At 44.8% G+C, this 15943-nt stretch overlaps 1 protein-coding gene across 6 annotated transcripts in view; it reads right to left on the reverse strand.

Moving 5' to 3' along the window:
• ARHGEF28 (Rho guanine nucleotide exchange factor 28) overlaps positions 1-15943 on the reverse strand; it is a 1591074-nt gene that overhangs the window by 480376 nt on the left and 1094755 nt on the right. For all 6 annotated transcript variants that reach the window (XM_069627491.1, XM_069627492.1, XM_069627490.1 and 3 more), the window contains one exon: positions 14168-14298. In XM_069627491.1, coding sequence (XP_069483592.1) covers positions 14168-14298 — 131 coding nt within the window. The remainder of the gene's footprint in view (positions 1-14167; positions 14299-15943) is intronic.

Below are 15943 nucleotides of genomic sequence, written 5' to 3' on the forward strand. Positions count from 1 at the left end.
CCTCTATTTGTCCTCTCTGAGGTGCCTTAGGTTTTCCCGTAAAGCCTCGATTGAGGAGCACATTCAGCCAGCCTGGCTCCTCTGTTCTGCACTGGGTCCCAGTGCTCTGCTTCTCCCGGCAACGCATCCAAGGCTGGGGGATGAAAAATGCAGACCAGGCCCAGGTTTGGAGAGGGAGGAGCGCTTCACATGCAAAGTAGAGCTCTCTCCTCTGCAACGCATCACCAGAGACACTCCACTGGCAAACCCGGTCCTACCCAAGAGGCCAAACTAATCTTCTGTGATTATACCAAAAACGTGATCATACCAGGCGCCAGATTTTATCTATCCCTTGCACGTGAGAAGAAAAAGGAGCAAATTAATTTAGCGCTGTTAGATCTAGATCACTTTATCAGCAAAAATGGGGCTACATTGCTAAATACATTTGCTTAATTATTGGCTCCAGTGCAAATGGTAGATAATATGGTGCTGCTCTTTCCTTACTTGACTTTTGCAATCAAGGCAGTGTTCTTAGTACAGCAGCACCCTGGTTGCGCCGGGATTGTGACTATAGCAGGTCTAGGACTATACGCGGACTGCGATTATGCAGGGGGCTCTGTTTATGGCTGGTCTCTGACAACTGAAAAGCCCTGTGCAGGCCAGGGCTCTAATAAAGCAAATGTCCAGTTCATTCTGTGGCTCACCTTATGCAGGAGCCATGTTCATTTATGCAGGGGCCCTGCTCCCTTATGGGCTATGATCATGTCAGGGCTCTGCCAGTTCCAGGTTCTCACTGCGACAGGGCTTCACTTGTGCCAGGAACCTGAGCCATGATCGAGTATGGCAGGGTTCTGTGTGCAGTCTTCCTTTTCAGGGAATGCCTTCAATGTTGCACCTTATATGTTCCTTTTGCAAACACCTCCACTGTGGAGCAGTGTGTTGCTTGTAAATAATCTTACTGATAATAAACACGTGTTTCTTATATAGCAGCTAGGCACGGTTGTCAAGTTTTTCAATTCACCACGATGTGTGTGATCCTTGACATTTTCGCCCATCTCCATGTCCCTCGGTTTCCTTACCTGTCCAATTTCAGAGTACCCAAAAACAGACCCACTGCAGGCATCGAACCCTATATCAATGCACAATTTCATCAAATCTCCCCATTCTTGCCAAACATTTAATGATTTGTGTAGGTTGTTCTGCATAATTCCATTATTCAGATAAACGTCAATGAAAGGTTTCCATGTCCACCCACCCCCCAATCTCACTTATTTAAACTTTGAAATGTTGCCATGCAGCACATAAATTATTTAGGTAAACATGATTTACAGCAGCAAATGTTTAATGTTATTCTAATTATTGCATCACCGGGTAGAAAACCTATGACTGCCACAATGAAATGATCCTTGTGTTTCCTTTTCTTTTGAAACAAGCAATCACAATGCTGCACAGAATGTACTCTTGTGGTGACGTTCATTCAAGGCTATTTTGTGTACAAATTCAGTTTCTGACTAGAAAACACACAATAATCAGTTCTTTCTTAAGCTGAAAGAAACCACGTGTACATTTTTATTTTATTTTCGAAATGGTACTGAGCTGGGGCTTTGCCCAGTGATGTAGTTAGTGGTCTTCATTAGTCAATTCTTCATTGTTCAATTCAGAGCACTCCAGTAAGGGCGTGCACAGCACCTGCCTGAGGTTTAGGGGACCTTATCTTTGGGGAGTTCATCGCATACCTGTATTAGTCTAGCAAACACGTTATTTGCCCAACTGAGGTACAGCTTGCTCCTCAATTATGGCTGTGTCCATACATCACGAGTAAGCCCAGACATATTTTAGTGCTAATGGCCGCAATGTTTTCACAGAAAGTCAGAGTTGAAAAGGTGAGTGGAGCGGATAGGAATAATTAGCCATGCCTTCCCAATCCTCAAAACGACAGTAAATTGAATATATATATATATGTAAACAGTCAAAACAAATCTATTATCTGAAGGTAAAAAATACTAAATTAGTGTTCACATGGTGCTTGACATTTTCCAGAGCGGGTTGGCCAATCTTAGTATCTACGCAGGTGTGTGCCTTTCACAGCAAAATCTACACTTCATGTAAATTGTAATGAATCATTTGTGCATGTCTCTTCAGTTTTGCAAAAAGACTTCTCATATTTGCACACTTGGGAGTACCACGCTTCAGTTAAAATCACTTACCTTTACCCAAAGAACACTCCACAGAGGAACATAAACTTAGCAAAACATTTCTTTTGCCCACTCTGTTTCTAAAAATCATTTTTAAGTTGACAGAGACTACAGCACCACAACCATCAGGGGAGGGCAAAAGGAGCACGTGTTCCGGGACCCCACTCTGAGAAGGGCCCCCACCTGGTTGCCAGGTGTGTGGAAGTCAGTGTATATTTGTACAAAACATAAATAACAAACGCCATGATATTGGATAGTGCACTTCTGAGGTCAGGGTTTTAAGTATGCTGGGACCTGCCAAGGCCAAGCCCTGGCAGTCTCCAAAAAGTGGGACTGAGCCAAGGTTCTGCCGGGACCCCCCGGTCCCACCACACCACATCGGGACATTATCCTACCACGGCGCAGATGCAACGTGAACTTCGCCATCGCCATGATCCAGACAACTGTGACTGACAGAAGTGCCAGATACAGCAACTTCCTTTAGCGATGCGCGCGAGGAAGTTTCAGTCTGCGCAATGCTGGCAATTCTGTCAGTCACAGCTTCAGGAACTGTGTCAGCCACACAGCGTCCCCAAACTGTAACTTCCTCTCACGACCCCTCGCAAGGCTTACAAACCTTGCGATGGGTCACGAGAGGAGGTTGCCATCTGGGCAGCCAGGCCAGCCCTGATAAAAAAGGCCTGCATGATAACCATGCCGGCACCCCCTCCCCAGGTCAGTGAGGCGTCTTTGATCCTCAGCAAACCTGGGGGCTCAGTGATCCAATCTGCTCTGCAGCGCACAGAGCAGATTAGGTCACTGAGACCCCAGATTGGCCGACGGACGAAGATACCCGAGACTCTGTGATCTAATCTACCTTACCCCAGCTTCTCCTAGGGACCAGGTTAACAAATGCAAAGCTCGGGGCTCGGTGATTAGTGACTTTTCCTTGAAATCAATTATAATATTTGTAGTCTCTCAAGATGGAAGGGGGTTTTCATAATTGTACACGTTTTTCCTAACTTATTTCTATGTTCTTAAAGATGGCTTGAAAAGTACACAAACCATAGTAAGGTACGCACACAAATATTGTGTGCCTACCTTATTATGGTTTGTGTAAATTTCAAGCCATCTTTAATAAAGCAGAACATTGTTGAAAGCCAAACAGGGGGGTGAGAAGGGGAGAAGATGAGTGCAAGTGAGTCGTGAATATTTGCCCAGGATGTCATGTTGCAAGAGTTCTTGCAATCCTGAAGACTGCACCTCATCAGGTGATGGGACCCCAAAGCGATTTTAAAGTGGCAATGATAACATATTTTTGGGTGCACCACTACCATGGAAGTGATTTCAAGTGTAATTGATGCACAGTTGGGATTTTGCAAAAGACTCAGCATAAAATAAATTGCATCATTTAAAAAATATTATTTAGAACATTTCCTTTGAGCACAGTTTTTGTATGTTTTTCTTTAGTCCACACCCATCAAGTCTTAGACCACGCCCATCATGCAAGCCACACTCGCCAAATGAGGGCTCCCTCCTCAGTTTCATACCCCACTTAAAGCACTGGCTGAGTTTCTGAGCCAGCTGCCTGTCTTTTGTGAAACAACAAAGGTGCGATCTGCTCATGGGCTGTTATCACACAGTACATCTAGTTCAGTAGAGCTCACCTCATGGAGCGTTTTCACCTTTCTTTGGGGAATATATTGGTTACGTGCAAAAACCATACTTGACATACGCATGAAAACGTTTGAAATCACGATTGTCAAGAAGTTAGCACAGTGTGCCAAGCATTTGATGCAGAGATGCGGTTCACATGCCAGATCACAAGCCCAAATCCCGGCAATGGAAGACTCTGGCTTTCTTCTCTCTAGTTTGGAAAAAAATGGTGATTGTAAACAGCTACTGTTCTACAAAATAACCAAGAAGTGCATGCTCTAAAATCGAACATAGAAGCAGTATGGTGCAGTTCTAGATATAGCACCCTTTACACAATGGTTGGAAAAACTGGGAACCCACATCCAATACAGAGTATGAAGCAATGGATAGAAGAGGTGACTAGGAAGCTAAACGTGGTACTATGGGCACAAAGTGTCAAGGTTCAGGTCCCAAGTTTGCCACGAAATTATACTGTGATCCTGGAAACATTGCCTTATCTCTCTGTATATGAATGTGCTGTCCTCTGTGGGTAGCCTTCACCCATTGTGCAGCCATTGCCAACAATCTTTTCTGACTGGCTGACTGACAATTCTCCTTTTGCCTAACGTGTGTCTATAAGGAGATTTTTAAATATTGCCATATTGGTTCTATCATGTTATTTGTGTACTTTCTAACTCAGATCTACAACATTTTAATATTTTATTTGATGCCAGTCAAACATCCAAAGATGATTGCATGACACGAAATGGGAATCAATGTGGTCAAGTGCTGACATTGCAGGCTGGGCTGGAATCCCATCCTCCCCCTTCAACTATGACATACAATCCTGGGCAGATTGTTTAATCACACAGACCCTAACCTGTAAAAATGTCTCTAAACATTTCAAAATTGTCAGAAAATTAGTTCTCAAGGGACATTATTTTAAAAAGCCTCCCTCATGGTTTAAGTGGCTTTAACGTTGCTTTATATATGACATTCGTGATCACTGATATATTGCACATTACAAAGCCATGTGTTTCTTTTCTCTATCTTAGAAAAATCACTTGTCATCTAATCTCAGTCGTGGTCTATGTTGATATACGTGCACCTTCCTCGTAACGTCTGTTCCATATCCTGTATCAATTTATGGTACGTGTACCTCCTTGTTGCTTCTAATCTGTCTCCTCCACCCATGCTTGCGCGCGCGCACATTCTTGGAGGCTGCTAATCTAAGTTCTGCGACTATGCTAGAGAATGTGTAGCTTTTTTATATGGCTGCTGATCTGTGCCCTGCATCTGTGCTACAGCCCATACATACTATTTTGCGTGACTGTTATTATTAAAATGAGTCCGGTACCTAGGCTGGAACACAACATGCCCTTGTCATGAACTGCTAATGTTGCCCTTGAAATGTGACTTGTTAATTTGTCTGATTCCAGTAAGCATGAAGGGGGGATAATGAAATGTGAAGGAAGAAACAATGCCTATGATGATAGCTGCTAGGGCAGCACATCACGTTATGGGTTGCGATTGTGACAAAGAGACATGTGAGCTACCAGAGATTTTGGTACACCTTTATTTTATTGTTTTGGGTGGGGCCCGGAAAAATGTACGTGCCCAAGCACCAAAATCCCTTAAGGTGGCCCTGACCGAAGCGTTTTCCCCCTTTGACAACCCTACAACAACATGTGCATGTTCAGGGCACTCATACATCTCCACTAGGCTAGTTGCTGTGTTTAGCAGCAGCAAAACAGGAAATAAAATCCGCCACTACCATATTATAGGGTGGAGGTCACCACCCTACAGTTAAGGTAATATAGAGTTACATAGGAAATCAAAAAATGAATTACTAATATATTTGTACTTGTGCGACGGATTTGGCTTAAAATCTGCACAAAATAAAGGTTGTCACTCGCCCCTCCACACCCCCTAACTCCCCCCCTCCCACAACCAAAAAAACACAGTTTCAGCCTAGGGCCCATTCATTTTTCCATAGACAAAAAAGGTCAATTATAACCTGAGGTATAGCCAAGAATAGCCGACATCTCAAAGCCAACTGCATCACAGAAACACTGATTATTGTGGGGGGGAATGGGAGAGGGCAGGGGAGGTGAGGAGGCCTTCGGGGGAGTGGGGGAAGTTGGCACAGACGAGGAGGCACTTGATGAGGGCCTGGGGGGAACCATAACTCATCACTATAACTTTCTTGGTGTTGTGAAAACATGGCCAAATGTTCCAACCATGAGACTGTCAGGATTATACTACACTGATGATCTCTAATACGGGTGAACCCATATATGTGGTTGTACTGACAGCCTAGAAAAATGTCTGTCTTGGGTTGACAAAGCTATGTATAAAATAGCATTGCCCTCATAGACAAAGACAATGTCCTGGAGAAAAAGCTTTCTATTTGAGTTAATGTGCATACCCACAACGCCTTGCTGTTGTGTTCAGAACTGGAGGTGAACTTCCAGTGATGGCTACTGTGACGTTGTGGAATGTGTGAATTGGCTCAAATGAACTTTCTTATTTTCACATTTCAGGTGAAAGGGTTTTGTCAAACCTTTTTAAACCCACCAGAACTTTCTTGGTGTTGTATGTGTGTGTGTGTGTGTGTGTGTGTATGGGAAACATTACTCACCGTAATCGTATTTCTGATGCTTGCATCTGCTTAGATTCACATGCTATGCACAGGCCGGCATCTAGTGGAAGCTGCAGAGTTTACAGTTGTTTTTGAAACTCGAAAAGGGATGTCGACAGGTCGTGCCAATAATAATATCCCTAGTTTGACGTCCACTGTACCCATGGTCCTCATCGCATCGAGGTACTTCAGATTGTTTTGTTTCTGACATGAGGTGCATGAAGTGTAGAGTGAGTACAGGTGTATCCTAGCAGATACATATCAGAGAAGCTTATATAACATCTATGCACCTTCTCTCAGTGGAGGAAGAGTGGGCGCATGCGAATCTAAGCAGATACAAGCATCAGAAATACGATTACGGTGAGTAATGTATCCCTTCTGAGGCTTGTGAAATCTGCTTAGATCACATGCTATGCATAGATTATTGAGCAGTGTTAGGAGAAGGTGGTGGGTTGTGAGAAGGTTCAGCGGAAAATAGATGTTTTAGAACCGCTTGTCCCACCTGTGCATCTGCTTTGGAATGAGTGTCAATGCAGTAGTGGTGAGCGAAATTGTGTACTGAGCTCCATGTAGCTGCTTTGCAAATGCTGTTTAAGGGGACATTTGCGATACATGCCAGAGTAGCTCCTGTGCTCCTTGTGGAGTGAGCTCTTGGTGTGAAAGGCAGTATTTTGTTCGATAATGAATACCACAGTTGTATGCATCCGACTATCCATCTGGAGATGGCCTTTTTGGAAATGCAGTGTCCTTCTTTGCCTGGTGCTATGTAGACAAACAGCTGGTCTGTTTTTCTAAGGGATCTGGTTTTGTTTACATTTTAAAGGACCGCCCTCCTTACATCTAGTGTGTGGAGTTTTACCTCAGCTGAGCTAGTTGGATTCTGGAAAAAAGCCGGTAGCTCAATGGACTGGTTTACGTGAAATTTTGAAATTAATTTAAGGGAAGAACCTAGGATTTGTACGTAAAACCAGTTTGTCTTTGTGTATGACAAAGAAAGGGTCCTGCACTAACAATGCTTGCCATTTCCTAACTCTTTTTATGGAAGTAATAGCCACTAAGAAGGCAGTCTTGTAAGTCAGGTGTTTAAGCCTTGACTTGTGCATAGACTCGAATTGGGGCCCCGTGAGCTCTGCGAGTACTACATCGAGATCCCAGCCTGGCGGTGGGTTTGAAATTGGAGGATGGAGTCTTTATATTCCCTTCATGAAAGCCTTGATAACCAGCACTTTCCACCACAATACTTTATTCTGGGAGGTGGTGTAAGCCGATAAAGCTGCCAGGTGTACCTTTATAGAGTTGAATACTAACCATGCGTCTAGCAAGTGGAGCATATAATTTACAATGTGGGAAGGAGTACATTCTATGGGGTTTATCTGTTTAGACTGGCATCAAATTACAAATCTCCTCCACTTGTCGAAATAACAGTGTCTGGTGTTTGGTTTTCGTGCCTCCTTGATGATATCCATACACTGCTGTGGTAGATTAAGATTTCCAAACTCTTTGACTTCAGGAGCCATGCTGCCAAGTTCATTGAGTGTGGTTGAGGGTGCACTGTTATTCCCCCATGTTGGGTCAATAGATTGGTTTGACACAGGGTTTGATTGGATCGCACATCACCATTTTGCGAGGATGTGGCAACCATTGCTGCCTTGCCCACATGGGAGCAACTAGGATGAGCGTCATCTGTTCTCTGTGAATCTTGTTCTCTACTCTGCTCATTAAACGAGTCAGGGGAGAGGGGGAGCTTAAGCAAATTTCCCTGACCAGTTCATCCATAGGGCGTTCCCCTTGGAGTCTGGCTGGGGGAACCTGGACGCGAAGTGTGGGAATTGCTTGTTTTCTCCTGTAGCGAACAAGTCTAGCGTGGGGTAACCCCACTGTGAGAAGATGTGGCCTATGATACGTGGATTTAGTTGCCACTCGTGTTCCTCTGGTCGGCGACCTCTGCTCAGAGAGTCTGCAAGAGTCTTGAGTAACCCTGCAACATGTTGGGAGGTTAGGAACATCCCCCATTTGAGTGCCCATTTCCATATTGTCTGTGCCAGCTTGGACAGATTTGGAGAGTGTGTGCCCCCTGCTTGTTGACGTAGAACATTGCAGTGGTGCTGTCTGTTAGGATCTGAACCGACTGGTTTGGCAACTGTGCTTCAAATGCTTAAAGTGCTTTGAATACTGCTAGGAGTTCCAGAATGTTGATGTGGTTCTGTGCAGTGATGTGAGTCCACAGACCGTGTAGTGAACGTAATGTGCTCCCAACCCAGTGATGCGTCTGTTGTCACGATCGCTTGGGCTTCCGGGTTGTGTAAGGGTTTTCCCTTTAACAGGTTCTCCTTCGTCCACCAGTGTAGATTTTGTACTAGTGTTGGCGAAACGACCAGTAGATCGTCTCACTGACCGCTTGCCTGAGACCATTGTTTCGCCAACCACTCCTGCATGGGGCGCATGCGCAGATGTGCATGTGGGACCAGGTAAATGCACAACGCCATCATGCCTAGCAAATGCATTGCTTTACGTACGCTTATCTGGCAACCGGCTTGATACAGAGGTATTTGTCATAGCATGTTTTGAAACCTTTCTAGAGATGGAAAGACTAACCCTGCTTCCGTGTCTACGACAGCTCCTAGGAACTGTTTTGTTTTGTATGGTACAAGGCTTAACATTTTCTCATTTATTGAGACGCCCAACTGGAAGAGGATGGTTTATGGTTCTTTGCATGTTTTGCTTGCAAAGATGGGGTGATTCCCTTGTAATTAGCCAGTCGTCCAGGTAGGGGTTCACTGGGATTGCCTCCCTGCGCAGGTGTGCTGCCACCACCGCCAGTACCTTGGTGAATATCCTTGGAGCAGATGCTATTCCAAAGGGTAGCACTTTGAATTGGTAGTGCTGGTTTGCTATTTTAAAATGCATGAGTCTTCTGTGCACTGGGAACATTGAAATATGAACATAGGCATCTTTCATATCCAGTCTGGCCACGTAGTCTCCCTGCTTAAGCAAGGGGATCACTTCTTGTAGCGTAGTCACGCAAAATTTTTGTGGCTTTACATAAGTGTTTGCAGGGCGTAGGTCTAACACTGGGCGCATTGACAGATCTTTCTTTGGCACAAGGAAGTAAGTTGAAAGATACCCTTGCTTACCTCATTTGCAGAAATGATCTCTATGGCGTCTTTGCGTAGTAGTGCGCTGACTTCCTCGAGAAGGCTGAGTTGTTCTTCTCTCGTTGATCTCGTTTGATGCGGGGGATGGTTTCATGGTTTTTGGATGAGTTCTACACAATAACCTCCCGCTACTGTTGATAGCACCCACTTGTCTGTGGTTATTCCCTCCTATGCGTGGGTGAAGTGTGAAATGCGTCCCCCTACTGGGGAGGCATGGGAGGGGCCCTGTAGCGGGCTCTCATTGCTTAAGAGGTGTACTTCCACCTCTAGATGTGGAGGACCTCCCCCGGCCACGAGATCAGTGCTGGCCTCTTTGGTAACCCTGTGAGGCTTAGCCCTGGTTGTTATTCCAGGAAGAATGTTGACCCTGTCCGTACCCGGAGCAGCTTTGGGAAATTTGGTCAGGAAACCAGCAAAAATTGCTCCTGCCACTCTGGCCTGGTGGTTTGTTTGTCAGCTGGCTCTGAGATTTTAGGATGTTGTATTCCTCTTTGGTGGACTTTAGGGTGTCTTCTACGGCTTTGCCAGTAGCGTAGTCTGGGTCTCTAGCTTAAAGCCCGACTGGCATAGCGAAGCGTGGTGCTTGATTATGGTCCCTTCAGCGATAAATCTGCCCGCATTATCTGCAGCATCTAGACTATTTTTAAGAATGCAGCTGGAAGTTGCTTTGCCGTCAGCTGCTACCAGAGCTAGTTGAGACTTCAGAGGTTCGGGAGCAGAAGCAATTAGGGGAGTTATTTTGTCCCATTTGTGGCAAGTATAACTTGAAAAGCTGCCAAAGTCGCTACCTTCCTCCCCATAGTATAGAGCTTTTTGCTTTCCTTATCTAGGGGTGCCTCTGAAGAGGCTAGTGATGTATCTGTCCTTTAATGGGTTGTGGTAACCGTGAGCGAATCCTGCTTAAGCTGGCCCCTAATATAGAGCGGGTCAGATGGCGCTGGGTGGAAAGGTTTCTCTACCCACAGGTTTACTGCCCATGTCTGGTTTGGTGTCTCCAGGGAAAGTTGAATCCTCATTCAGACAGATTGTAAAATTGGTATGAACTGGGTGGCAGCCTTCTTGTGCCCCAAAATATCTTCAACAAAGTCTTTGTCTAGCTGAGTTCCTTGAGTTTGTATACCAAAGTGTTCAGCTGCTTTAATTATCATGTTGTTGTGGAGAGGCTGATTGTCCACTGGCAAATCAGCCACTGGTGAGTCCTAGTGAATTGGAGAGGCCAGTGTATAGACGTCCTCCTCCTCATCATCATCATAATAATGATCAGACTGCTGGTAGTTTTCATTATCATCCTCAGTGTCTGTATGAACATCATACAGGTAGCCTAGTACTGGTTGGGCTGTACTTGACAAAGGCAGAGACTTAGGTAGAGTGTATTTGGCTGGGAACTGGAAGCCTCAGTTGTATGGGGTGTAACTTGAAAGTTCTGGTAAGCCTGTGGTTTGTTTCCAAAGAAATTGGACATGAAGGTCATTCTACTCATGACCGTGTCTATGTCTTACACAGTCCATTGGGCTGCACTGGGAATGACACCAGGGTACTGAGGGGTGGAGTCTTGTTCTAGGGGTGTAGGGTGGTGCTGGTGGGTGGACTGGCCCTTGTTCTTTAATGCTTCTGCCAATGAACCTTCTTCTTGTGGGACAGAGTGTTTTCCATTACAGTAGGGGTAGACGTGTCCCTATTTGACTTATCTTTATGATTGGGGCTCTTGGAGGAGTGTTTCTTAGAGTGTTTGGATTTTAGCAGGCTCTCAGGGACGTGCTTTTCTACTAGGTGGGATAAACTAGTATTTTTTGAGCCCACAGCCGTTTACGACGTAGGATGTCAACTTTTGGCACTGGAGCGAACCGCCGCTTCGTCTTCCAACATTCAGCGTTCATTGATTTTTTTTTTAGACGGCCTCTTGGCGGTCTTTAGACTTGTGGGGCCTGTCATGGGGCAATCAGGACCTTGAGTGCCCAGAGAACAGGGATTCTGTGGATCTCTCCCTTGCCGATGCCATATGTGGGCATTTGTTTGACGGTGTTGAATCCTTGACTTGGGATGTGTGTTTAGTGACGGGGTAGTGGTAGTGCTTTCGCCGCTGGGTGTCGTCCCCGTAACAGAGCCGCCGGCCTGTCTTTTGGGGTCGGGGGCCTGCACTTGGGAACATAACAGTTTCCCGTTGTCCTCGCTAACTGAAAAGACTGCGACACTGCCATCACTGGAGGCTCCCTCCACGTCAACGGTGCCCTCCGCCTGCATAGCCTGATGGGCCCAGCGTTTCGTTCTCCGGTCTTGAAGAGTTTTTGGTTTGGAGAGCTTGCAGGCTCGACAATGCCTCTCGTTGTGGTTGCGGACTAGACACAAGTTGCACACCCGGTGCTTGTCTATCCATGGGAATTTTGTATTACACGTGGGGCAGAATTTAAATGCGGTTGTAATAATGTTTAAGGGGAATGGCAGCCAGGCGAAAAAGAGATGGGAGGGGAAAATGCATTGTACAATGACCACCCCCACTCTCCCTACTAAATTAGACAATTGGGTTTTTTCACAACCAAAAATCTATTTACATTTAATAAGGACACAAAATACCATACATCGAGGGTCACAGTAACCCCTGCACCTCCAGTACATACAAGCATTAACGGTGCAAATGTACACTATATGTTACATAGAAGCACCTAGACAGAGGATAAGGAGTTACGACGTAGCCAACAATACGCAGAGGGTCATCAAAAGCTAGGAGATAATCAGTGTTACAGTGCCAAAGCCATAAGGTCTCATTACACTCCTAGAACATAAACACAGTAATAACTAGCAGTTATACAAAGTAGCATAGAGTATTTCCATAGGAAGAAGTGTAATGCAAAGATTTTAATATGTACAATAAATCATCCGTAAGATAAGGTAAGGAAAGGTATACTGAGGTACGGTAAAGTGGCCTTATGTAGCGCCCTTCTGCCAAGAATGGTGGGCTTACTGCGCATGGCTCTGTAAGAGAAAGAACAGAGGATTTTAGATGGGTGTATAAACCAGGCTGGTTAGCAGTAGGGGCAGCTCCTTGTTGTGTAAGCAGATAGTGGGCCTCATTCCGTGTCTGGCGCTCAGGAAATAAGGGTGCCAAAGGCAACGTATCGGCACCCTTTCCGGACCACCTGACTTTGAGAATGCCTGCAGGGGCCGGTGCTCCTGGCAGGTCTCACCTGCTAAAAGCACCAGCCCCTGCAGTCATGGTTTTCATGGAAGCACCAGTAGGTTAGCAACAGTGCTAGTGCTTCCGTGTCCCCATTCCCGTGGAGTTATATGGGACTACACGGGAATGGGTACAGTTTCCGCTGCCTGACATCCCGGACCACCGGGACTTGTAATATCCCAGTGGCACCGGGATCTCAGGCAGTGGAACGGTGTTACGAGGTCGGCAGCAACCCGGCGGGTTACCGCCGACCTTATAATGAGGCTCATTGTTTGTTTGTTGAAAGAATAGGAATAGGAAAAAGAGGTGTTCAGCATGCTAGACCTGGTGGATCGTCTCCCGTGGAAAGAGTTTTGTGTAAGCTGGCAAGGGGGGAAGTGGGTTTTAGAGTGGGTGGCACTCTGATCCTTGGCTGAACTGTCTTCCTTGGAATGAGAGATGTGTCTGTCTGTGGTACGGCAGGGAGCTTTGTAGCCCAGCCGGTGGCTTGAGTATGAGTTGTCAGTGGTTGGCATGACTTGACTTATGAGGATCATATTTCAATCTGGGGTTTATAATGAGATAGAAATGTGTGAGTTATGATACCCATATGCCTTTTAGGAGGAGAGGATTGAGCTCTGAAGACTGCAAGTGAGGTGGTTTATTGTACTAGCCTTCCAGTGTAGAATGTGTAAGTGTGTCCTGACATCCAGTCCATTTGCTTTATCTGGTAAGTGTCGGGGCGTTTGTAATTGTTTAGCTTTTGGTGTATTGCTGTTTCTAAAGATTTGTTAGCTGGGGAGCCATTTCCTGAGCTGTTTCCTAAATGTCAAGTATCAAATGTGTAATTTATCATATGATTAAACAGCATGTTGTTGCATTCAGGAGGAAAAAGAAATACAGAAATTATAGCAGTTAAATTCCTTTTTCTACACTTACTCGTTATGTAGAATATGCACTGCAAGACCACTTTTTCAATATGTGTATGTTTTCTTTGTAAATACAAAGTAGTAAATGTTGTATTTAAGGAATGTTGTTGTTGCAAAACCTTTATTCGCACAGAGCCATAAAAACTATACACAATTATAAAAACAATTCTGTGGGATATGCATTCTACAGCATAATAATCAATTATAATCAATTTATCTATAAATACTTATAAAAAGGAAATTATTAAAAACATGATGAATGAATAAAACATGTATTAACAATCCCATCAAAGAAGCATCAAAAACCCGAAGTGGCAAGGCATGCGTAACACACACTTAGTTGTAGATGGGTCTTTGTGAATTCAACATCCAGTCGAAATGTGCAAACACGCATAGGCATAACTTAGTCACGGTGTCCATTATGCACATAACTGCCAGTGCCTAGTTACCCTGATTTTCCTGCAAACCCCAAAATGAAAGCAAATAAAGCAGAGGATCCTTACTTGTTTCACCGCCATATAGTTTGCGTAGACTTCGTCGTGTCCATTCATCATGGCAGAAAGACTTGCTGCCGCAAGGAACGTTGGAGGATGCTTGTATTTCTTCAGGACGTCTAAAGAGCAGTGTTTTTTCTCTGAAAGAAGACATTCAGGGGAAAGCAGTTTATTTTACTGTGATGAGAAAGAAAAACTGCTCAATTTAGAAATGAGTGCAAAATTATTGCTTACTCTGCTTCTCACAAAACAGAAGGGAACAATCTAGTCAGTTTTTCGAAGTAACCAATCAATATTCACTAATCAATAGTCAATAATATCACCTTAAATCCTTTATATGGTTATAGTCCTCATGTATATATATATATACATGTATATATTATAGTGCAGTAGTCGCTGCACTATAGTTAAGGCGAGTGACATGATCTATAGTAAATCCGAGAATTCTATTGCTAATAACCTTTGACTTGCATGAGGGATTTGGCTGATATTTTTCAAACAGAAACATTATCACCGACCCCTTAGACTTTAAATGATGGGAAGGATTAGGTAAAAACAGAAGAAGTTATTAAGAAAGCAGAAAAACACTGTTTTCGGCCTACTCCCATTTATTTTCCTGTACAGAAAAAGTCCAAATTATATCAAAAAGTAGCACGAAAAACGTTGGAGAGAATTGTACCAAATAAGAAACAATGTGGGCACAAAGCCTTGACTTCATTTCTAGGACAGGTTCGGGGTTCTTCCGTTCAGTAGTTTTAAAAATATTTGATGGGGGGGCGCACCCTTCTCCCAGAAATATAGCTATATCTCCCATGGTGCTTTGCAGCAGAAAGGCTTTTCATAAATGAACATCATCACTTCCCACATCCCCTGAATTTCAAGGATTTTGTTGCATTAAATCTGATCACCTTAACTACAGTTAAATTGCATGTGGCGTACCATAGGAAATCCGACAAATGATTTACTAATAACTTTTGACTCGTAGAACGGTTTTGGCTGACATTTTGTAGACACAATTGTAATGCCATTGGGAGAAGGAAACACAATTAAATGGCATCAGGCTAGAGGTGGAGGGGAGGACACCATGTGAAATTGGGGAGCTGGAGGGGGGCTAGGGATGAAGTTAAGAGCACAAATGATTTCCTGTAGTCACGGTTATTTAGAAGGATAACCGTGGCTAAATAAGAAAACGTGAGCAGGAATGAAAGTGTGTCATATAGGATCAACGAGCGTTGGAGGAATGGGAGAGTGCTGGGGAGGTGAGCAGGCCTTGAACGAGTGGGGGAGCAGGCACAGATGGGGGCACTTGGTGAGTGCCTGGGAGGACAGGGAATGCCTGGCTAATAATGGGCTCAACAGAGGTGTCGCTAGAGGGAACAGGGGGGGTATAGCCCCAGGGCTTTTTGTTGTAGCCCTGGATATAAGCTCTGGGGCTCCAACCAAAAGGCTAGCTAGCCCTGAGTCCCGACAGTCCCAACATTGGCATAGCCCCAGATCTTTTCCAATCTTAGCAACACCCATGGGGCCTGACACACATGCATAGTGGCCACGGCCGAAGGCCATGGCTAGTGGCTTGGCAGTGTTGTAAAATATACAGTGGGCATGTCTGAAGGCTGTGCTCACTATCCAGGGCCTGGCTAGTGGGCCTGACACACATGTATAGTGGCCACGGGCGAACGCCATGACTAGTGGCCTGGTAATGTTGTAAAATATACAGTGGACATGACCGAAGGCCATGGCTAGTGGCTTGGTAGTGTTGTAAAATATACAGTGGACATGGCCGAA

Source organism: Ambystoma mexicanum, chromosome 6p (assembly GCF_040938575.1).
Source record: "Ambystoma mexicanum isolate Mex_15411 chromosome 6p, UKY_AmexF1_1, whole genome shotgun sequence".
In the NCBI taxonomy this organism is placed as follows: Eukaryota; Metazoa; Chordata; class Amphibia; order Caudata; family Ambystomatidae; genus Ambystoma; species Ambystoma mexicanum.